Raw genomic sequence first — 24,625 nt, 5'->3', positions numbered from 1 at the left:
TTGTAGTAATATGGACGTCACTAATAAAATTTGCTACAACATAAGCATAAGGAAATCTAACATGCTAGTAGTAACACATAAGATAATCCTACAAAGTAGATAACATCACCTACCAAATGCTAATCATCGTAATAAGGAATGCATTAAAACTAACATCATCTAAACATGATAAACAACATTCCAATGAAAGCATAAATCACAAGAAAGCATACTTCATAAATTGAAGTACCAAGTGAACACATCTAGCAATAGTCGCACTAGGATACAAGATCGTCTTTGTACACCGATCCTTAGTAGTGGTGTAGGTGGCTATGCCTCCTAACCACGTGGCACCCATAGATGCACACCCACCATGCTGATGGAGATAATGATCCAACCACAAACACATAAAAATAACATCCATGGCTAACACACATGTCAAGTAGTATGATGACTAAATCCAAGATATAGACAATATATATACTACAGATCCTGGTCAGACACCTCAATGGGCTATTTTGTAGGGGCTGGCATCATGGAGAGTTGCTTGGCATTGACAAGCCCAAGCTAGTATTGGCAGCATCAACTTCCCAATCTAAGGTGCACAATCCAGGCAACATCAACTTCCCAATGGAAGGCGCACAGTCCTATTTTTAATTATCTCATATTATTTTAATTTAGTTATCACTTATATAAAACTTTCTCTGTCAACTGGGAAATAGTCACCAGGCTGTGATATAGAAGCCCCTCCATATGCTACCTACCCTACCCATGCTCATCCAACGATGAGTGCCCGTAGGCATGCAAACTCTCAACCCAACCCCAATGATCATAACTTATGGAAATACATGGAAGATTGGGCCTCAAAGGTCACCTGATAAATGTACTCGTGTGTGGCACACCACCATCACAAAAATCAAAGCACAAGGACTGGATGAGAACACAAACAAAAAGTCAATTAACCAAAAATAAACTCAGGAGGACGGACGTAACATGCATCCTAATGCAACATAAAGTGAAAAAGTGGTCTGACAGATATCTAAACGGATCATCTAGGTCCACGACCCACATTGTGCCAAGAAAACCTGAGAAAATAGGGCAGCACGTAAAACAAAGTAAAAACTTCAAATTTTGAAATTTTTTCAAAATTAAAACCCATTTGGCCTTTGGGTGTAAAAACCTTGAAAATCCAAAAATAAATGAAATCAAACACTGTATGCAAAAACGGCCTGCATAACGGCTCAAATTTCCAAACCCTCATTCCAAAAGTAGGGAAAATGTTCATACTCGACCAACCGGGCAGAACCAACAAACAGAAATAGAGGGGAAGACTAGTTCTTAACCTCCTAACATACTGCTACAAGAAATGGAAGCTGAAATAGAGTGAAAGCAATAAAACGAGAAAGCCCTACTTGACAACAAAAGGGGCTGAAATTGAAACCCATAGAATAAAATAAATCACTCGCCAAATCTGCCAAAAATCACAACAAAGCACGGCCTACCCGAGCTAAATTCAACGAGACCAACCTTGTGAAGATCCCATGTTTACAACTCCCATAATGAACAGAAAACTAATCCTTCAGAAGAGGATTTCCAAATTAGCTATCCAATTTCTATTTCTAAAAAGTGAGAAGTGAATAATGAATTCACTTTTCCAATACTTATTCATTTTTTGAGTGAATAGTCGACAATGGAAAATAGCCAATTGGAGTAGCTAAACTCCGAATAGACCCAAACAAAAATAGGTTATTATCCATAACAAAAATTCACTTAAGGAAAAGTTGCCAGAAATTAAATCCGAAAAGATTTAAAGCCAATAAAATCAAAATCATAGAAAATCACTTAACACTTTCACGACAATGCGAGCCTCTAAATGCACTGACACGTTCATAGGTCTAATCACATAATGCAAATGAGTTCGAATTTACTAATCACCAAAAGGTTTTAGTTTAAAACAACTAAATAAGGATATGTCGACCATACAGGGACGACATTGGTAATATATGAATGGCTTAATTACTAACTTTATAGGCCACTGCCAGGGATATAATTCCTACACACTAAAATACATGATCAAGTGCAATTGCATATAATATCATAGCCGAAGCAACATGTATTAAAATACCTATTTAATCCATTTACATCACTCACACTCACAAAAAGCATAAAGACACAAGAATGAAGTAAATAACCATGGCATAAAATTCATCTCATAACATAATCAACATATATGTCCAATAAATCATATCACCAGATATCATCATAGATCTACATAATGTCATCTCAAAATAGCATCAACATGCAAATATGATAAACTGAATAGTATAGTAGTAAAGCATCTATGGTACCAAATCAAAGTATAACATCTGACCCTCGGGTCATCATAAGGTACAAAATAAGAGTATTAAGTATCTCTTGAATCAAAATAAACAACAAGGTAAAGACTACAAACATGAGAGGCACTACAACCACAAGAAGCTACAATATCACCATTACATTATGAAATCCCTAACCCTAAGCCTTTTTTATACAAGCTTTTGCTGCTTACAAAATTAGGGCTACAATAAGTTGTCCAATAGGAAAATTAGTAGTTGACGCCTTGTACAATATATAGGGATGACATCTTAGATGTTTACTCTAAGTTGGAAAGTTTATTTTGGTCCTAACTGACCTAGCAGCAATTTCTAAAAAGGCATGGTATTTATGCAAAGGCATCTTGCAAAATTTTTGTGATGTAATGTGCGAAAGTTAAATACAAAGTTTTGTATCATATGTAGAAGCGAGTTTTTGATAACCTAATTTTATGATCCAAGATTGAGCTGAGGTCATAGATTAGCTGAAAGACAATACAACATCTATACTTCTGTACTCGAGGAACTTAGAGGATATATTACTTGTTTGGGTAGTGAGCTCTTCTTGTAGTTGAAAGTGCATGTTTGGGCTATGAGCTCTTCTTGCATCCATTATACCACAACTCCTAACAGGGTTGGAATCTCTTAACAGGGGTTCAAAGTCTCCTAACATAGGCTCTTATGCATTGAATGCAATTATAGACTCCTAACAGAGTTCATCCTCTAATAAGGAATATATATACTGGTACATCTTTGTTGGCATCATTTTCATTGGGGTTTTCCCTTGGCCAAGGTTTCCCTAGTTAACAAAATATGGTGTTATGAGTTCTCTCTATGCATGGTTACTCTTACTGTTCAACATTACTTGTTTACTTTCTTATGCATGGTTCAAAATAATAAATAATATCTACTTGATAACAAAAGTTTGTAGAATACTGATTGACCCCCCCCCCCCCCCCCCCCGCCCCCGCCCCTCAATATTCCCTATTTCTAATACTAAAATCCCTCACTTTGTAATGGGCACCCTAGAAATGCCCAAGAACTAAACCAATTGTTGAAAGTGATTTTAATGTCTTTGCATAGGTTTTAATCCACATAACATGAGCAAGAAGGAATTTATGCAAATTGAAGATTGAACCGCTGCTGAAATAATATTAGTTCTCAAAATGATAAAATCAAATACATAACAATGTATTCCAAAGGCCAAACCCCAAGGGAATGAAGTCTAGAATATTACAAAAGAGGATGAATGTCCTCTAATGCCAAGATCAAATCTCTAACTCACACCTCCAAGCTTTTATCAAATGCAATTCACAATTATCTGATGCTAAACAATGAAGCTCCGACCTCTATTTATACTTTCCCCACACCCTTCTAGAAGGAAATCAAATATTAATTAATTGCAAGTACTAGAAGCTTCCCCCTTCCAATAATTAATGCACTCTCTAGAAACTCCTCCCTTGCAATATAATAATTAATTCTGCTTCTAGAAAATTAAATTACTAGAGGCTTCCCCCTTTCCAATAATTAATACACACTCTAGAAGCTTCTCCCTTGTAATACAATAATTAATTAAATATAGAGTCACCTTTTAATTTTTAATTTAATTAATGACTTTATAAGAAATTATTTTAATTTCTTCTTATGCTCCACTTGGCCTTTGGAGAACGTGAAGGCTAAGAACTCCACTTAGTTGCTAAAAGATGAGGACATTACAATCCACCCTCCTTGAAATTGCTTGTCCTCAAGCAATCCAACAACACAATGAACTCCAACCTCCACTTGGATCCCAAATGAAGTAGTATGTGACATCCTTGTGGAAATTAAACCAATTGCAAATCAACATCATCAAGACCAACCACATGTCCTATAACATAGCACCCAAAACTTGTGTGGATGATGTAGAAGTCATAATGACACCAAAAGGAAACTTTGTAGAAGATCTAAGAAATCTCTTCTTCCCTGTATCCACCCACATAATATATATTGAACTAGAATCCTGGTCATCACCAACATGCATTAAAAAAGATGTAGCTACAGGCGAACCATATGCACTCATGCTAATTGTATCAACAATAGGTGTAGCCGTATCAAAATATATGGATATAGGAACAACACTAATAGTTGCAATAGAAAACTTAACCGAATTTGGAGTTGATGAAATCTCATAATCAACATGCGTGCCATCATTAGAACACACATCAACCACTGCATGCATACTACTAAACTCCTCATTGGATGGTTCAACTGACACAAAAGTGGCTGCTGATATGATAATATCCTCACATTCTCCTAATCCCACTATTGTTGCATCGTCATCTATTGACAAAGCTTCATATGTGGACTCCTGACTCTACACATATGACTCAATGCCAGATTGTGAATCAATTATGCTAGAGCGTAAACCCACATTGATTGACTCCGTTGAAACACCAACATCATAGCTGGGTGGCTCTATATGTGTCTTGATCCCACCTGAGGATTCAACTACCTCCTGCATTGGAGCAACATACAAATCATCAATATTGATGCCCATCTATCTAGCCATAAGCTGCAACATCATATCCATTCACCTATTCTGCTCATGTTGCATCATATCCATTCGCCTATTTTGCTCCTCTAATGTATCCAGTAACCTGAACATTATATTTTCTTGATCTGGACTGATATACATTTTGTCAAACATTTTTCTCTCTATCTGGCTATTCCAAATTCTCAATAAGACCTCCATAGGATGGCAGGACTTATAACTCTGATACCACTGTAATGGGCACCCTAGAAATGCCCAAGAACTAAACCAATTGCTAAAAGTGATTTTAATGTCTTTTCATAGGTTTTAATCCACATAACACTGAGCAAGAATGAATTTATGCAATTTGAAGATTGAACCACTATTGAAATAATATTAGTTCTCAAAATGATAAAATCAAATACATAGCAATGAATGAAACCCCAAGGGAATGACATCTAGAATGTTACAAGAGAGGATGAATGTCCTCTAATGCCAAAACCAAATCTCTAACTCACACCTCCAAGCTTTTATCAAATGTAATTCACTATCATCCGATGCTAAACAATGAAGCTCCCACCTCTATTTATACTTTCTCTACACCCTTCTAGAAGGAAATCAAATATTAATTAATTGCAAGTACTAGAAGCTTCCCCCTTCCAATAATTAATGCATTCTCTAGAAACTCCTCCCTTGCAATACAATAATTAATTGTGCTTCTAGAAAATTAAATTACTAGAGGCTTCTCCCTTTCCAATAATTAATACACACTCTAGAAGCTTCTCCCTTGTAATACAATAATTAATTAAATTAATTAAATATAAAATCACCTTTTAATTTTTAATTTATTTAATGACTTTATAAGAAATTAATTTAATTTCCTCTTGTGCTCCATTCAACCTTTGGAGAACGTGAAGGCTAAGAACTCCACTTAGTTGCTAAAAGATGGGGACATTACACACTTTTGCATTTTTATAGTTTTGCACATTAGATTGTATATTGCTTTCAAATCATTATGTTAGGAGAGCACTCCCACAAAATATCTAAGCGCAAATCAAACAAGGTTTATTGACTGCCCTTGTTTTAGTCACAGTTTGTGGTGAAGATTTCTTGTGAGTTGCATGCTTATTTTTGGAAAATGTCTAGTTTAGGTTAGACATTTTATTTGCCTTATCTTACATGTTTTTGGCTTGTCACACATGTCTGATTTTTACCACATACAATATGATTTGTGAAAGGGGTTGAATTTAATTAATTAGAACTATATAATCAAATGGTTAATTTGATGACATAGTTGATCAATTTTAATTTTTAATTAATCCAAATGACTTATATTTAATTAATGTTTGATTAAGTCATTATTAGGTGCATATAGATTGTCCTTCATTTTTTAGTTCAAAATTTAAGCGAGCACAATTTTTGAGGGGCTAGAAATCGCTCCACCAACTTAGTCAAATTTTTATGTTAGTAAATTATACATTTAAAAAAATAAAATTCTACCAACTATAAAATTTGAATTATATTTATTTACTACGTTGAATTAAACATAAAGAATAGTAAAAATTAATAAGACCACCCATTCTCAATAATCCTAAAAATCTCAAAAACATACATTGTTTATTTTTTGGAAGCCCTTTAATAAGATTTTACCCTTTGTCTTTTTTTTTTTCTTATCGGTAATTTTACTCTTATCTTTTGATAATATATAATTTAACTATTTAATAATTTACACATTCAATTTTTTTAAAAAGTGTATATTTGGTCAAGGTTAGGGTCCTTTTCTTCATAATTTATTTTAAGGAGCACGAGGTCTCATTGTCCTCACACAACTACTCAAGTGCATTAAAGTGTTCCCATTAAAAATTTCAAGCAAAATGAAACCTAGAATCTCTCTACTACATATTTTAATGGAGTAACTAATGATTAGGATTGAGAAAATAAGATGTTACTATATATATTTTTCCCTCTTTTCGTTTGCCTTCAAATTTTACTTACAAAAATTGAATAGAAGGAACTCTAGATATTTTCAAGAATATAAAAAAAAGAAGTATTTATAATACCACTAGTTCCACAATTACTCTTTAAACAATTGAACACCCAAAACAAGCTAAGCAACCACATAAAACTCACTCTAAAAATATGAGATCGCTATCTTTATAATTTTATGAAAATTCTCAACAACACTCTTGGAGTAAATATCTTTAAAAGTATTTTTTTTTTTTGTATTGAACAAAAGCTGAATTACATAAAATCCAAGAAAGAAGATTTTAGATGTAAAAAATTCAATAAGAATAAGATACAATGAGAAACAAAGTTTGGAGTTGTCCTTAAAAGTAGTTTTTGGTTTTGGGTACTAAAGGAGCTTCTTTTAGAAACCTTTAATGTAAAGAATTAAAAAGTGGTCAATAATGTTGCCATACCTACTTAAAGATGCATTAAGATGTGCACAAATGTTTCAATAATGATACAAAAATGAACCAATTAGAAATAAATAAAATTTAAGAATAACAATTTACTAATACATGTATTATTATCATTTATAAAACTCGTTTAGAATTAATAATTAAGAGATCAATGATACATGAAGTGTATGATTACTAACATAATCTCTTCCCTTTTATCTCTTAGGAGGGTGAGCTAAATTCAGCCATTGGGAAAAATTAAGTATAAAAGATACTCCTAATTAAAAAAGGAAACTAGGAGAAATGGAGTCCAAGCATCTCCAACCTTTTTTTGGCACTTAACGCGGGCAAAGGAGTAACGAACAGACACGGTCTTGACTCTTCGTTTATCGCTTTCTTTTCTTTATTTAAAACCTTTGGACTCTCGCATGCATGTTGTAGGGTTTTTTGATTTTCTCGCCTCTTACCAGAGCTCTACAGTTTACGGCAGACGGTAATTAGGTGCCCTATTCCAGTGATTTTTACCGGCAATGGCGAAGGAGGAAACTGCAGTGGATGTCCCGAAAGAGTGGAAGAAAATGAAGGTGCAGGACCTGCGAGACGAGCTTTCTAGAAAGGGTCTCAGCACCTCTGGTTTAAGGCCCGCCTTGCTTGAAAGGCTGGAGAAGTCTTCTTCTCCGCCGGCAAATGGCGCAGCCAAGCCCGCAGAACCGCAATTAGCAGAAATCACGCCTCCGTCAGAAGACGCACTGATAAATTTTAATGTTGCATCAGTCAAGGAGGAACAGGAACGCGAATGCACAGCAATTACGAAGGAAGACGATTCATGTGGAAGCATTACTAGCCCTGTTAAGTGTGAGCCCGCGAAATCTGTGGAGCCAGCGGCCGTGGAGAAAACGTCAAATGACGGGAAGGAAAATGGTGGAGTTGCATCGAGCACTGCCGAGCCCTTGACAGATTTGGAAAAAAAACATCGTCGTGCTGAGAGATTTGGTTTGGCGTTGCAGTTAACGGAGGAGGAGAAGCGTAGGTCAAGAGCTGCGAGGTAAATTTCCTCGCAAAATGTATTCTTTTTATTTGCAGCTTAGTTTATTTTTAGGGTTTCAAATTTACGGAAATGTTCACCCTAACTTACTCCGCTGGCCATGCCGCTACGCATTAATTTACATTTTAAGTGAGCGGCCTTGCGCTTTTATCTTTCCTTTATAGATGTCACAAATATCTTCCAGTCAAATTCACTCTGCGCTTGAACTAATGTTTTTTTGCAAGGTAGGTGTGTCTGTCGAGTCGGGTACAATATTTGTCTAACTTCTGCTCTATATTTAAATTATAAACATTTTTGTACAAGGATGGAAGATCATTATTCCTCTTGGATTTTATCCCGCTCAACTAGGTTCTTAACAAGACTTTATGAAAATTTAATTCTTTAATCTTGTTTCACTGGGATTAATGGGCGGATTTATGTTATGAAACTTCCAATATGTCTACAATGATAACTCATTACATTTTCCGAAGAAATTCACAGTAATTCACTCCTTTTCAATATTTTTATCATGCAACATATGAGTGCAAGCCAATTTCTTTGCAATGAAAGTTCCAATGCTTTTGCCACCTGAGCTCATCCTATTCAGTGAGGTAGTATACATAAGTTTTTAATCCAAAATTAACACTTTATCAAGACTGACGAGTATTTAAGTCTGAATTTCTGTTTTTGAATTTCTGTTTTGAAGACTCCAAGTTGGGCTGTTTTTGTTCGTTGAGGGTAGTCATATTCTGAATTTACACTCGAGTGAAATTGAGGTCTTCTGTAGCAAAGCTAAATGAAATTTATCATTCATTATGCCTTATATAGGTAATAAACTTCTTGCGAGTATTGGCTTTTCCATTTATAGCTAAAAGCATGAGAAAACTAAGCTTTTCACAGAGTTTTTTTTAAATATTGAGGTTGTCGTTTAAATCTAACAACCAAGAGAAAACTAGATTTTGCTCAGAGAGATCTGAAGAAATTGTTTTCTCAAGAAATAGAGAATTACAAAGTTCCATCTTTGTATATCCTCACCCAATATTTATTTTAGTGTATTTTTTGTTTAACATTCACGAAGTAGGAACATGTGATGCATTTAGCCTTTTAGGTATGTTGTAGGATGATTGGAACCAATGATTGGCCTTTTAAGGTCAGGAAAACTGATATTTTACATAAATTTTGAAGAATGCCAGGTACTTTAAGGAAAATTTGTTTGTTAAAAGATATGGATAACTATTTTTTGTTTTACATGTTTAAGGCACAATTTGGCAACCTCTTTTTCTGCATTTCAAGACGAATGATTATTGTGAATGTTACTCATATTGTTACTCATTAAAATCTCAAATATGACTAATGCTGTTATAGTACAATATCAACCTTGACATCTAGGACCATCTAATTGTGATTGGAAAATTTGAACCTGCATAATGCTCCTAGATGTGTTTAGGATTGCCACTTAGATTTGGAGTTCACTTAAAATATCAGATACCGATTTGTGCCCTGTAGCTCTGGATGCAGAAGTGGATAGTTGGGGTGTCCTGTGGGTGCCGCCTGGAGGCCATCCACAGGCGTCCCTGAAAAACAGTCGCCCAGAAAAGAAAGAAAGACGCTTTTGTAATAATTTTTTTCACTTACAGCACTTAAAACACACAATTTTTTTTTAATTGTCCATACACCTTAATGCTTTAGGATCATAAACAACCTTGTTTTCCATCACTTTATCGTTGTTAAAAACAGTAAGGACCTTAGATGTTCAACTTACAACTACATCATGTTCACATTCATTAGGATCAGTTGTTGACAGTTGTCAACAAACTTGCATTACTAATCGCCATTACTTAGAGTAGAATATCCATTCTCTCAAGCCCTTTAATGCATCCTGGGTAACCGATACTTGCTGGGAAACAGTGGATGCGGAAGCACAAGATCTACATCTGACATGATTGCCAATCCAGGCAGATTTGGTTTAATTCTGACCAGTTCTGGACTGTTTATACCAGCCAGATTTGTTTGATTAGATCTTCATCTGGATTTTCCAATTCCTCTCTCTCTCTATATGTGTGTGTGTGTGTTTGTGTTTGTTCTTTGCATCCACATAGTGTATATATATAGATGTCATTTCCAAATGCATTTTGTACCCAAAATTTTTTTCCTGCCTTCCGCATCTGCTTTTGGGACCCACATCAAAATTGGGGTAACTTAGCTTAAAATATTAATCTCTTTTACCCCATTTGAGCAATGTGACTTAGTTTTATAACAGGTGTTTTGTTGTATTCCATCATTCTATTGGGTTATATTTTAAACTGTATAATGTTTACTCCTATTAAATATTTCATGAGCATATGTACTTATTTTGTAGGTTTACTTAGAACTTAGAGCAAACTCCCACATAGATCTACAATTGTCACATTTATCTTTTATAATTAAACATTTATAATTATCTAGGGTCCAGTATAGAAATTAGTATGGGAGTTGATAAAGGTACACTGGTACTTGTACACTTGGGTGCAGTGTGTGTGTGTGTATAAAGTTTCTGGTATGGGTATGTTGGTACATCGGTGTTTTCTCCTTGGGTACTGGAAATATGTGTGTAAGTATATGTATACATATACATTCCAAAAATTAAATAGTATAGAAATATACAGAATTGCAATACTAAATAGTAAAATACAATTGATGGTATGATACATTGTCATTGATTGATTGCAAATTCCAAAATGTTATGATACTAATTTTGTTTAATTCCTAAAATCATGAAATTGACAATACATGGGATAGCTGACAAGGGTAGGGCACAATATATAGGCAGCTGACCAAGATAGGGCAGAGGATATATATATATATATATATATATATATATATATATATATATATATATATATATATATATATATATATATATATATATATATATATATAGCCAATCCTGAAGGACTCAATCAAAATCAGCTGAGCATGGAAAGGCATAATGCAAAAGAAGCCAACCATAAAAAGGCATAATGCAAAAGAAGCCAACCATGAAAAGGCACAATAGAAAGTCAAAGATGGAAAAAAGTTATCACTTCAAAGACAAAGGATTATGAACTTATGATCAGTGTTACCTGGAAACATGTTTTCATTATAATGCACCTGTCATGGGGTCTGTTGGCCCTTTCTGGCAGCAAGAGGCAAAAAGTAAGATAATTTAATAAAATATTTGCTAATTTTATTTACCTTATGTGGGCCTCACACCTTTAGGCCATCCTAAATATCAAAACATTGTATTACTAATATCAAATTTTAAGCACATGATCGAAAGATTCAGAGTGTAAATCTGAGCAATATTTAGTATTTTCAGATCAAATCTTATGGGCAGCAACATACAATCATAGATATCATTTTGACTCTGAGACTTTGCGTCTTCTTTGTATGATGGATTGATGCAATTATAATTGAATCTTTATATATGATATGATACGTTAGGTCCTTAACCTCTCATTCTTTTGAAACTTGCAGTCTTTTAACATTTTGATATATGATACGATACTTTTCATTGTTTCAATGAATTATATCTTTGAATATATGAAATTGAATTTTGAACACTCAATTTGATTAATTTGATGTTATGGTCTATGAAAATTGATCAATGATCACTGCTTTAAGTCTAAGTCAATGAAATTTCAGATTTCCATAGATAGATATGGTTATATATTGTTGGGAATGTGAAGCTCAATGGTCACACAACTGTTTGGCTTCTTGACTCTTGGCTTGAAGCTTGTATGGTGTATAAATAAATGTGTGCAGTCATGTATTGTATTGTATTGGGATTCGGATATTTGATTAAATAAAGTTATTCCCTGCTGGAGTGTGGATGTAGGCAAGTTTGCTGAACCATGATAAACTTTTCCCTCTTATTTGTTCACTTTCTGTTTTAATCAATTTCTCTGCTGTTTAATGTAGAGAGAGAGAGAGAGAGAGAGAGAGAGAGAGAGAAATAAATTGATTCATATCCATGTTTCACCATCTCCCTGTTTCACCATCTCCCTGTCTTGGAAACTTGCGTAATATTGTTTATGACCCTTCCCACTGTGGAAGATGGGTTGGGGGCGAACCAATTCATTTGAAGGCATCAAGAAATGAAATGGAAAAATAGAAAATTGAAAGAGAATTCTGACCCTCAGAAGATTAACTGAGAAAAATGTAGATAGCTAAAAATATGTGTAATGTTCCCATGTTTTAGCTTTCATGTTCTCCAAAGTCTAAGTGAAGGATAAGAAAAATTAAAGTCATTCAATTAAAAATTAAAAGGTGACTTTGTATTAATAGCTTCTAGGGTATGTATTAATTATTGGAAGGACGGAAGCCTCTCGTGAGTTAATTAATTATTGCTAGGGAGGAATTTCTAGGGTATGCATTAATTATTGGAAGGAGGAAGCTTCTAGCTCTTGCAATTAATTAATGTTTTAGTTCCTTCCAGAAGGATGAAGAAAAGGATAAATAGGGCTGAAAATCATATTGCTGATCATCGGATGATTATGATTTGCATTTGATAAGAGCTTGGATGTGTGAATCACACTCCCTTCTTTTGGCAATAGAGGACGTTCATTCTCTGTTGTAACATTCTAAACGTCATTCCCTTAGGATTTGGCCTTTGGAATACAACTATTTGTAATTGATTGCAGCATTCTCAGCATTAATATAATTTCAGCCTTGGTTCAGCTTTTGGGCATTCCTAGGTGCCCATTACAGTGGTATCAGAGCTATAAGCCCTGCCATCCTGTGGAGATCTTCAACATTTATGTTTGAGCATACGACAAGGGCTTTATAATTTTCCCAATACCAGAGCAAGACAAAGTAGGAGTTCGGACTCGCTTAACGAACGGGATAGTTCATTTGTGCAGAGGGACATACAATCCAGTTATACAGACACCGAGGAGATTCTTTGAACAAGATAGCAGCATGGGTGACCGAGATGATAGAAATACCAGTTCCGACCAAGAAAATGTAATATTCAGGTTACTGGGTACATTAGAGGAGGGGCAACGAATGCAACAGGAGCAAAATATGATGCAACAGGAGCAAAATAGGCGAATGGATATGATGCAACAGGAGCAGAATAGGCGAATGGATATGATGTTACAGCTAATGGCTAGACAGATGGGCATCAATATTAATCCAGGTGATGCCAACAATGGAAACAACAATAATAGGGGTAATGATAATTGAGGCCGAGACAACATTAATGGTAATAATGGACATGACAATAATGGAAATGAGGCTGATAACTTTAGACATGTTGCACGACAAACTCAAACAACCAGCTCGAGACCTCTTCTACCCACCTTTCCACCCAGAGAACCAGTTCAACCGATTAATGAACCACAGATTGTAGAGTTACAAGATCAGTTTAGGAGGGATTGGGAGGCCAGTGGGCCAGAGTTTCAGGTGGATATCTCTCTCAAAGATTACTTGGACTTGAGGATGAGACACATGCCCAGATCAGGAAGACGAAGTCAAAAATTTGAGTTGAGAAAGAAAGTGGGGAAACTTTCTTTATGATGCTTCAGGGAAGATGACCGCACGAGCTTGGGTGCAGAAGATGGATACATACTTGCAGTTGAATCCTATGCCTAAAGAGGAGGCTATAAAGTATGCAGCTATTCATTTGGATGGACCAACACATGAATGGTGGCACCATGGCATGGTAACCTTGGGACATAATCAGATCACATCTTATGAGGAGTTCACTGAGAAGCTCATAGAGAGATTTGATACTAGGGATCTTGAATTACAGTTTAAGGAGCTGGCACAACTCAAGCAGTGGGGATCAGTTGAAACATATATCAGTGAGTTTCAGAGGATAGCTGTGTTGGTCACAAATATTTCAGAGAGGAGGTTAGTAGTGTTGTTTATGGATGGACTCTCAGAACCCTTGCGAGGTTGGGTCAAGGGACATGACCCAGGTACATTGCAGGAGGCCACTAAAAAGGCTCGTGACTTAGCACCTTCTTCATTTAGGAGCAGATTTCAGCACAAGGATTCTTATATGAAAAAGGACAAGGAGAAGGACAAAAAACCTTTTCACAAGGATGCTCAGCCCAAAAGAGATAAGTTGGATAATGACACCTTGAATGATTTAAGAAAGAAAAAGTTATGTTTTCATTGTAGAGAGCCTTGGGATTTATCTCATAAATGTCCTCTCAAGGCTAAGGCAAATCAAATGGAGTATTTCTCAGCAAAAGAGTCACAGTCAGAGAGAGAGGATCAACACTCAAATTCAGATGAGGATAGCACTACAGAGGAGAGCAGCATTCCTGAGGATGAGAAGTCATTAGCACGATTAACGGGGGCTCAGAAGGCAATCACATTCAAGGTCAGAGGTACTATCCAAGGGCATAAAGTGATCTCACTCATTGACACTGGGGCTACCACATAATTTTATAGAAGCACAATTTGTAGCCAAGAGAGGTCTACACACTGAGGAGCATGCCGGATTTAGAGTTATGGTAGCTAATGGTGACAAACTATTATGCACCCAGAAGATATCTAATCTTCACATCAAGTTTGGAGATGGCTATGAGTTGGAAGATGAGTTCTATGTGGTAGACATGGGAGACTATGATATCATCCTTGGCATGGTATGGATGGCCTTGCTAGTAGAGTTCACACTTAACCTAGCAAAATTGGAGATGAAGTTTCAGCATATGGGAAGAACTGTGGTACTTAGAGGACTTTCAGATGGGAGTTGTAGAGTAGTTTCCATGAGGAGAATGCAAAAACTTTTTTGGCATAGTAACATAGAGTGGGTAGCAGAATGTTTCACTATGCCAACTTCACAAGAGCCACAGGTGAAGAGTCATCCACCAGAGATTCAGGAGATACTTGACAGGCACACTAAGATACTTGACAGACACACTAAGGTATTTGGCAAGATTTCGCATGGGGTTCCTCCTAACAGAGGGATAGAACATGTTATTGAGCTTGAAGAGGGATCCAAACCAGTCATGATTACTCCCTATCGTCATCTTAAGAAACATAAGGATGAGATAGAGAAGGCAATTAAGGAGTTGTTGGAAATAGGGCATATTAGGCCTAGTAAGAGTCCCTTTGCTTCAGCAGTAGTGTTGGTAAAGAAGAAGGATGGGACAATGCGCATGTGCATTGATTATAAGGCATTAAACATGAAGACCATTAAGAACAGATATCCCATCCCACGAATAGATGAGCTAATTGATGAGTTACATGGTGCATGCTTTTTTACAAAGATTGATCTACGGTCAGGGTATCATCAGATCAGGATGAAGGAGGAGGACATTGAGAAGACAACTTTTTGGTGTCACTATGGCCACTTCGAGTTTTTGGTTATGCCATTTGGGCTAACCAATGCCCCTGCTACATTCCAGAGCTGCATGAATCAGGTATTTAGGGAGTAGCTTAGGAGATTTGTTTTGATTTTCTTTGATGACATTTTAGTTTTTAGTAAGACTTGGGAGGAGCATTTACAACATCTTGAGATGGTGTTGTCTACTTCGGAAAAAGAATCATTGTACGCCAAGGAATCTAAGTGCGAGTTTGGGATGACTGAGCTATTATATCTTGGACATATTATTAGTGCAGAGGGAGTTTGGGTAGATCCTGAAAAGATTAGGGCTATTGTTGATTGGCCTACTCCAACAAATCTTACACAGCTTAAGGGATTCCTTGGTCTCTGTGGATTTTACAGGAGATTTGTTAAAAGATTTTCATAGCTCGCTACACTCTTGACAGACCTTACCAGGAAAGGGGCCGTCACATGGACAGAGGCAGCTCAGAGAAGCTTGATCATTTCAAGAAGGTGATGTCATCATGTCCAGTACTAGCTCTACCAGATTTCACAAAGCCATTTGAGCTTCATTGTGATGCATAGGGAAATGGGATTGGACCGGTCTTGATGCAGGAGAAGCATCCCATTGTTTTTGAGAGTAGGAAGCTCTGTGGAGTGGAGAGAAGCTATTCCATATATGATCGGGAGATGTTGGCTATAATGCATGCATTGGCCAAGTTTAGGTCCTACCTAGTTGGGGGAAAGTTCGTTATCAAAACCGATCACAACAGCATCAAATACTTCATGAACCATTGTGATTTGAATGATAGACAACAGAAGTGGATCACGAAGTTGCAGGCTTATGACTTTGACATTGAGTTTGTCAAAGGTAAGAAGAATGTGGTTGCAGATGCCTTATCCAGGAGGCCTCATATTTGTGCTCTAGTTGAGATTATAGGAGTTGGGAGAAATAAGATCACAGAAGAATATGCGAGGGACACTTGGGCTTCTGGAGTAATTGCAGGCACCATACATGATGAGCGCTATGTGGTGATGGATGGGTTGATAAAGTTTCAGGGCAGGATATATTTGATGTCTTCATCACAGTTTAAGGAAGTAATACTGAAGGCATTTCATGATGCACCTAAAGCTGGACATTCAGGGGTCTTTAAGACCTACAGGCAGATCCGTGAATGGTTCACATGGAAAGGGCTCAAGGATGATGTTCAGAAGTATGTCAGGGAGTGTACAATTTGCCAGCAGAATAAGGGAGAGCACACATATCCTGTAGGGTTGTTACAACCTTTGCCTATTTCAAATAGGAAATGGGAAAGTATTTCCATGGACTTCATCACAAGGGAAAGATTGCATCTATGTGATAGTTGACCGATTGACGAAGTTTTCTCACTTCTTTGCTATTCCATCCACTTATACAGCAGCGCAGGTGGCTGATCTTTTCTTTAGAGAGATATTCACATTACATGGGCTACCTACTTTCATTGTTAGTGATAGGGATAGTAAATTCATGAGCACTTTTTGGCAAGAGCTGTTTAGGTCGTGTGGTATTGAACTTACACCTAGCACTAGTTATCATCCACAGACAGATGGGCAGACAAAGATTGTGAATAAATGGGTGGAAGGATATCTGAGGAACTATGTGACTACACAGCAGAGGGCTTGGGTCAAATGGTTACATATAGGAGAGTACTGTTATAACACCACTTATCATATGTCCATTAAGATGACTCCATTCATGGCACTGTATGGTTATGAAGCACCTAGTTTCATGGATTTGGTTTTGGGAGATAGTAGAGTGCCCAAAGCAAAAAACTTCATGCAGGATAGTTAGGATATGTTGAGGGTGCTCAAGGAGAATATACAACAAGCCCAAAATCAGCAAAAATTGTATGTTGACCAGCATCGGATAGAGCGTAGTTTTGAAGTTGGGGATATGGTTTACCTGAGGCTACAACCATATAGACAGTCATCACTCAAGAAAAGTGGAGTAGAGAAGTTGAAGCCTAGGTTTTATGGCCCCTACAAAGTGATCTGCAAGGTGGGTGAGGTTGCTTATGAGATAGAGCTTCTAGAGAATAGTCGGGTGCATAATGTGTTTCATGTGTCAAGGCTTAAGAAAGCCATCGGACAAAGAGTTGTGCCTTCAGCAGAATTACCACCATTAGATGAGGAGGGAAAGCTTGTATTAATTCTTGAGGCTATTTTGGATGCTAGGGAAAGGACTCTGTGAAGCAGGTTGATTAAAGAATATTTAGTCAAATGGAAATATCTGCCAAAGGAAGATGCTACTTGGGAGAGTGAGCAGGTGCTACAGAAAATAGGACTAAGATTGCTTGAGGGCAAGCAATTTCAAGGAGGGCGGACCTGTAATGTTCACATGTTTTAGCCTTCACGTTCTTCAAAGTCTAAGTAGAGGATAAGAAAAATTAAAGTCATTCAATTAAAAATTAAAAGGTGACTTTGTATTAATAGCTTCTAGGGTATGTATTAATTATTGGAAGGACGGAAGCCTCTCGTGATTTAATTAATTATTGCCAAAGAGGAATTTTTAGGGTATGCATTAATTATTGGAAGGAGGAAGTTTCTAGCTCTTGTAATTAATTAATGTTTTAGTTCCTTCCAGAAGGATGAAGAAAAGGATAAATAGGGCTGAAAGTCATATTGCTGATCATCGGATGATTATAACTTGCATTTGATAAGAGCTTGGATGTGTGAATCACACTCCCTTTTTTTGGCAATAGAGGACGTTCATTCTTTGTTGTAACATTTTAGACATCATTCCCTTAGGGTTTGGCCTTTGGAATACATCTCTTTGTAATTGATTGCAACATTCTCAGCATTAATATAATTTCAGCCTTGGTTCAGCTTTGGGCATTCCTGGGTGTCCATTACAATATGTAGGTATCTAAAAATATTTGGCAATACTTAATATGCAGTATGGGTTGATATATTATTAGTTTTGTTTTTAAATAAATCTATTAAGAATTTTTATTCATTTATTGCATTAATTTGCCAATACATTAAGAATTAGTGTCAAACATTTAATTGATTTCAGAGAGCAGTCATATTAGATGATGGATGTGAAATGGGTGATAGGGAGATATAGCAGTACTAATTCCCTCAATTAAACAGACTACCGTAAGTTGATTTGCTTGTGTGCCAAGGTATCAAAATGACATGGAAGTTTGTTCTGCATTCTTGGTCTTAATTCAGGACAGTCTCTCAGCATTCCATCGTACTTTTGCATTGAGTACCTAATATGTTTGGCTGTGAAATGGGTCCAATGTATTTAGGATACTTTGTGCTCAGTAGGGATTGTTTATGTTTATGAATGACGACTTTCTGCTTTCTATAAGATATTACAGAACTAATCTGCCATCTAAAGAAACAAATAAATTTATTTCAGAACTAAAATTTTCAACTGCTTATGCATTAGCATGAAAGCTTTGGGACTGCAGACTTTTCTCAATTGTCAAATCTGCATAATTGTCCAACTGCTTTTTCAACTTATTGGTCACAGTATCAAGTTTCCTTGATGATTTTGAGAAATTTGATTACTGAAAACAATGTGATTAGGCTCTGACACATTACGAGTGGCAAGCTTTGTCTGTGTATGGTGACAAATCAGTTTGCCTAGCATTTTTCAAACTGCTGTTTCATTTGGTAATACAAATGTCAGCTTCACTGAATTTCATTATCATTGTTCTCTTAGGTTGTGACTGAATTTTATGTATGTATCTTATTTAGTACTATTTTAGTTTGATTAACTGTTTTCCTATACCTTTTGCTCTGCAAAATGTTGATACATGATATACTTAATTGTTTGTGTATCATTGTTGTTTTCTGGACGATGTAAGTATATAATACTAAAATAATGAGTGAGTAGATTGCAGACTCAGAATCCATTTACTGGGAACTCATTACAAATATTTGCCAATGGGGAGCATCAAAGATAACAATTTTAAACTAGTTTTTAGGAACCAGTTTACACAAATTACCTGTTAAAATCTTGGTTAACTTAATTACCACAACTGCTGGATAATGTTGCTTTTGAATTTGGGGATGTTCTAAATTTCAACCACTTCTTTGTGGTTCCTCTTTTACAAAATCAGAGATGAAGTCAGTTTCCATGCAGATATTTTCTGTAAACCGTGTGGACTATTGAATATTTGAATTTTTTATGATATTTGTAATTGCCAGGCAGTAACAATTGTTGTGATTGTGGTTGGTAATGCTTATGGGTACTCACTGCTCTGCAACCATGTACCATTGATCAATTCAAACAATCAATGCAGCCTTCTTGCAACTGTTGGGAAATATAACTTGCAAGTGGGACTGGAAGTGTAATATGAAAGAGGGGTTCATGGTCTTACTGTTTTTATCCGATCAATTGGCCAGACTTGCTAGATATCTCATCACCTTACATTTGGGCAGGTGATCCTACAGCTACGTTTCTCGAATGACATTCATCAAATGTCAGGTATGCTGTATGCTAGACGTGTGAACACCAACTGATTGCTAGCATGAGATGAGACAACTAATTTAGACTCTGATTGCTAGTATGAGTTGTTAACATCTACAAATCCATAAATACATTCTATTGGGAAATAACTATGATCCATAGGTCTATAAATTAGTACACTGTATTGGGAAATCGTTAAGATTCACAGATCTATATGTTGATAATTGGTATTGCAAAATAAGTTTTTCCCAATGCATTTCTTTAGGATAAAGAAAAAACCTGAATTAGTCTCTTCCATGCCACTTCAGTATTGCTAATTATGTATTTTTAGCTGATCACATTGGGCCATCACTGTGGTGGTTAACCTTAGTTTGATTTATTTTGGAGTAGATTTAGCATACTCCAATTCATACTCTAACAACTAACTACCTTGCCTTGGTTTATTTTGGAGCAGATTTAGCGAGTCATCAAATGGCAGCCTAAAACCAAACTCACCAAGTTTAGGTGACACTAAATTATCCGAGGAAGAGAGAAGGAAAGCCAGAGCCGAGAGGTGCTTTTCTTAATCTTTGCCTTTTTTTGATATTTGACATCTGATTGGATAATTTGCCATAATTTCGACTGCAAGGGTTGGCCAGAGCCACTGCCCTCCATCCTCACCTCCGGTAGGAGTAGTTTATATATGTGTACATCTTTTCTTGGTTGGATAGGTTTGTTCTGATTGCAGGGTTGTGAGTTTGTATCAGATTTGGACTTTCTCCACGTTCTACTGCTGATGATGAAGCAAAGAAAAAAGCACGTCTAGCTAGATTTGGACTTAATGCGAAATCAGACTCTTCGCTAAATAAAAAGAGAGAAGCAAGGGCTGCAAGGTAAAATCTGGTTCAACTGTGGTTCTCTAGAAATGATTGTGCCTTCAAATCAAAATTGTTTCATAAGATCATATTATTTTGCTAAAGTAAAACTCTATCAGCTCACTTGAGGGATATCTTAGAAAGTAGTTGAGAAAAATTATGATTTTCTGTTTCCTAAAGGTTCGCTCCAGCAGCAGATGGAAACACGGCAGAAGCAAACAAAAAGTTAAAGCTAGAGATTGTAGAAGCCGTGGAAACAACATAAATGGTGAGATGAACATTTTGCATATTTAATTGAAAGTATTGAATTTGTTGGATTAGAAAAGAAACTAACAGTATTGTTTATTGTATCAGGTTTTGGAGGCTTACTGATATGTGGACTCCCTTGACACATTACTTAAATAGGCCAGTAGTAGATGGTAGGATATGATTAACAGTAGGCTGGGGGGTTTAAAAATTGCATTAAGCTCTGGTTGCTTTTTCTTATGGTTACTCTTTCGGCTATTTTACTTGCATCTCTTTCGGCTTCACATTTAGCATATTTCATAGCTGTTGCTTTACTTGCACAACTTGATTTTTGTTTACTTTTAGTGGACTTTTCTTATCCCTCCATCATATTTTTGAATGCGTGCATCTCAACTCTTATTAAGTGCTGTGGCAGCTCTGTGTAACCGACCGTCATGTGTGTGACTTTGACCTGGTTTTGTTTGTAAATTTTCAACATCTGAGGTTTTATTGTCTTTTGATGGTTTTGGTTTTTGACTTTCTTGATGATAACCTGCTTGACAGTTGCAATTTCGATGGGTCGAAAAACAACCTGTATAAAGGGATTTGAGCTTTACACTTTATACTATTATGATATTATCTTTTAACTCGCATGCTTATTTCCCCCCTTTTTGTGTGTGTGTGTCCTAGAAACAATTCAACTTTCTTCTTTCAAATCAGGTAGTTTCTAGTTTTTTCGCTTCTTCACCTAGGTTCTTCCATCTTTCTACATTCTCTCCTGTTTGAGATTTTTTTTGACTGCGCTGCAGTTCTTAGATTTTCTCTTGTGAAGTTAATGTTGAAGAAATTTGTCGCCTCTTGCATTTTTTTGCATGGTTATAGGGTTTTAGGGATATTTTCATTAAGCATTTTAGGAATGAAAATTTTATGCACATAAACATGTAATCTGTCCTAGTTAGAATGGTAGGGTGAAATTCGTTTTTCGTTTGATCAGATGATAATCTGGTCAAGTTGGCGATGTATTTAATTTTCATAATTTATAATAATAAGATATTGCATTTTATAGGCCTCAATCATGACCTTTTCATGGCATTTACTTATTGTAAGTGGTTTTAAAAGAATTACCATTTTAACTATGGTTTTTACTAGAAGATGTTGCCTAAATCTCAAGTGTAGGTTTTGTATATTTTTAATCCAGCCTAGCAAAGTGGGTGTACAGCTGTGCAAAATGTTACCGAATGTAGTGAACTGGGCTCTGAATTTTAAAAAGAAAACTATTACATCAATTAGAATGTCCTGAAATCTGCCTTTAATTTGCTTTGCATTGAGTGTCTGATATTAAACTGCTCGCTGTGCATTCAGTTTATTGGGGGTTTTATTTCCTAAACAGTGAATTGAGGTCGTTTTTTTGCCAAGATGGTTAGTTCAAGTGCGAATATCATGGTGTCGGGGTTATAACTCAAAACTCATTGCTGCCATTGCAACGCTGCTTGCTTCATATTCTTTTGCAAGATCTGCATATTTTATGCTGTCGATCAGAAATTGGTTTTACTGGTAAATCATTCTACCTGTTTGAAATTATAATGGCCGTTTAAAAATAATGGTACATCCAATCAGGTGAACTGGTTATTGAAATGTATTTATATGTTGATTGGCAAAAGTATTTCACCTTATTAAGGTCAAATAGTTGTGAGCAGTTTATTAACTCAATTTGTGATCACTGTTTGAGGTGTCTTAAAAAGATGTGGAAAATGGTGGTTGATCTGTACATATACTATAAAGGATGGAAACAAAGTTTAATGAGCGAGGTGTGCTTCTACAGGTTAGGAGGACCTGGAAAAAGCTAAAAGGTTAGATAGGCTTTTACATAAGCAATCATTTTTTCGTATAATTTAATCGCCCAAACCTTTGAAGCATGTTCATTTTACTGTAGTCATAATCGCATCGTGAGCCACACAGGTCAGTGTTCGTGTATTTTATTCAAATTTATGCGTATATAATATATATCTGTTTGGACTTTTTTAGCTATTGTCATTAGATCCAAGTTATTATACCCTAATTTTAAATGAATAATTGATATTCTAATTGCCACAGGATTGGCGAAACTAGCTCCAATTACAAGTTCTATCCATTGAAAAGCATTGAAGTAGTTTGTAGCAATTTTTGTGTCATATGACGGCTTTTAATCGAAAACATCATTTGCCTAATTTCCCAAAGAGATTCTATTGTGGCAGTTTGCCAAAAAAACTGTAAACCTGCTTTATCTAACCATTTTTCGCATGTGACAGATACCCATTTTGAGTTTAGACTTTAGAGTCAATTTTGGCAGGTCAAACAATTATGTGCTAAAATTCCCGTGCATCACACCATCAAATGCATGCTATTCGGAAAACTGCTTTTAAATGCAAACAAATAAACCAGTCGGCAAATACTTAAGGTCCATCACTACAGTTTTTTCAGATCCATTCGACTGCTCAGTCTATAAACACCGTTTCCGCGACAATCATAGAATATCATAGAAAAACAAGTCAAGGTATGCCTACTATAACCACATCACTTTTATCAACAACGATTTGATTGGTCAATCAAATCATTCAAGCCTTACTATAACCATATGACTTTAATCACTTAAATCAACAAAATCATTCAAGCCTTACTATAACCATATCACTTTAATCACTTCAATCAACAACGATATCATTCGCTGGCAATCACTATGTTGTGTTGTTCATTCTGCATTTACTGGCTATCACTTTGTGATGTTCATTCTGCATTCACTGGCTATCACTTTGTGATGTTCATTCTGCATCAGTCTGTCCTGCACTTTAATCAATCATAACAATCCAAAATTTTCATAAATATGTGATGATCATATAGAATATGACCGAAAACATTCTATACCAAATCGTATAACCACACTGATAACTTCACACTTAAACAATCTACAATATCAAGGAACATATTGAACAAACAAATAGCCAAGTTGACATCAATAACAACACAAGAAATGATCTTCTTGTCATCAAAACTTATACTTGACATTAGCATTTGATGACAACACCAAAATAAACGGTAGCATTTTGATCGGAACTGCTACCTCTTAATTGGTTCATCCTTTTCTTTTTTCATCTATTGATTCTCTCCTCTTGAAGTAGTGGTTTGTTTTCTAACTTATTCTCTCCCCATTTTGATAGCAGTGCCAAAGGCGCTGCAAAACACTATCTGTTACACAAATAAAAAACATCTCTTCTAGACTTCTCCTCCAAGGAGGTAGTCACCATACCATTTCTAGACTTCTCCTCCAAGGAGGTAGTAACCATACCATCAACCTAATCAGTAAGAAGATTTGCATTAAGCTAATTGGGTTGATGCCATCACGATTTTTTTTGAGAATATCTGCGAGTTTTCCTTGGTTGATATGTATTCCGACATTACCTCCTCTTGTACTTGCTCTCTCGAAAAATGATATTTGATTTAGATATGTTTAGGAGTTGAATACAGGTCTAGATTTTTATACTC

The 24,625-nt window shown here is 36.0% G+C and overlaps 1 protein-coding gene across 1 annotated transcript; it reads left to right on the top strand.

The window, feature by feature from the left end:
* The first annotated feature begins 7,679 nt into the window (after positions 1–7,679).
* Positions 7,680–22,179, top strand: MOS11 (Protein MODIFIER OF SNC1 11). The gene is made up of 5 exons (XM_089808512.1): positions 7,680–8,286; positions 20,482–20,580; positions 20,774–20,899; positions 21,062–21,149; positions 21,236–22,179. Exons 1-4 carry the CDS (start codon positions 7,772–7,774, stop codon positions 21,144–21,146), a joined length of 825 nt encoding a protein of 274 aa, XP_089664638.1. The 5' UTR covers positions 7,680–7,771; the 3' UTR covers positions 21,147–21,149; positions 21,236–22,179.
* Positions 22,180–24,625: the final 2,446 nt, after the last annotated feature.

This window comes from Cupressus sempervirens, chromosome 11 (genome assembly GCF_028749045.1).
Source record: "Cupressus sempervirens isolate cs-2001-9-10 chromosome 11, ASM2874904v1, whole genome shotgun sequence".
Classification (NCBI taxonomy): Eukaryota; Viridiplantae; Streptophyta; class Pinopsida; order Cupressales; family Cupressaceae; genus Cupressus; species Cupressus sempervirens.
Note: the sequence above shows the minus strand (reverse complement) of the source record. Positions and strands in the feature narration are given on the sequence as shown.

Coding starts and splice junctions, on each gene's coding strand:
- MOS11 (XM_089808512.1), top strand. CDS start 7,772: ATGGCGAAGGAGGAAACTGCAGTGGATGTCCCGAAAGAGTGGAAGAAA. Junction 8,287..20,481: donor CGTAGGTCAAGAGCTGCGAG/GTAAATTTCCTC, acceptor ATTTTGGAGCAG/ATTTAGCGAGTCATCAAATG. Junction 20,900..21,061: donor AGAGAAGCAAGGGCTGCAAG/GTAAAATCTGGT, acceptor TGTTTCCTAAAG/GTTCGCTCCAGCAGCAGATG.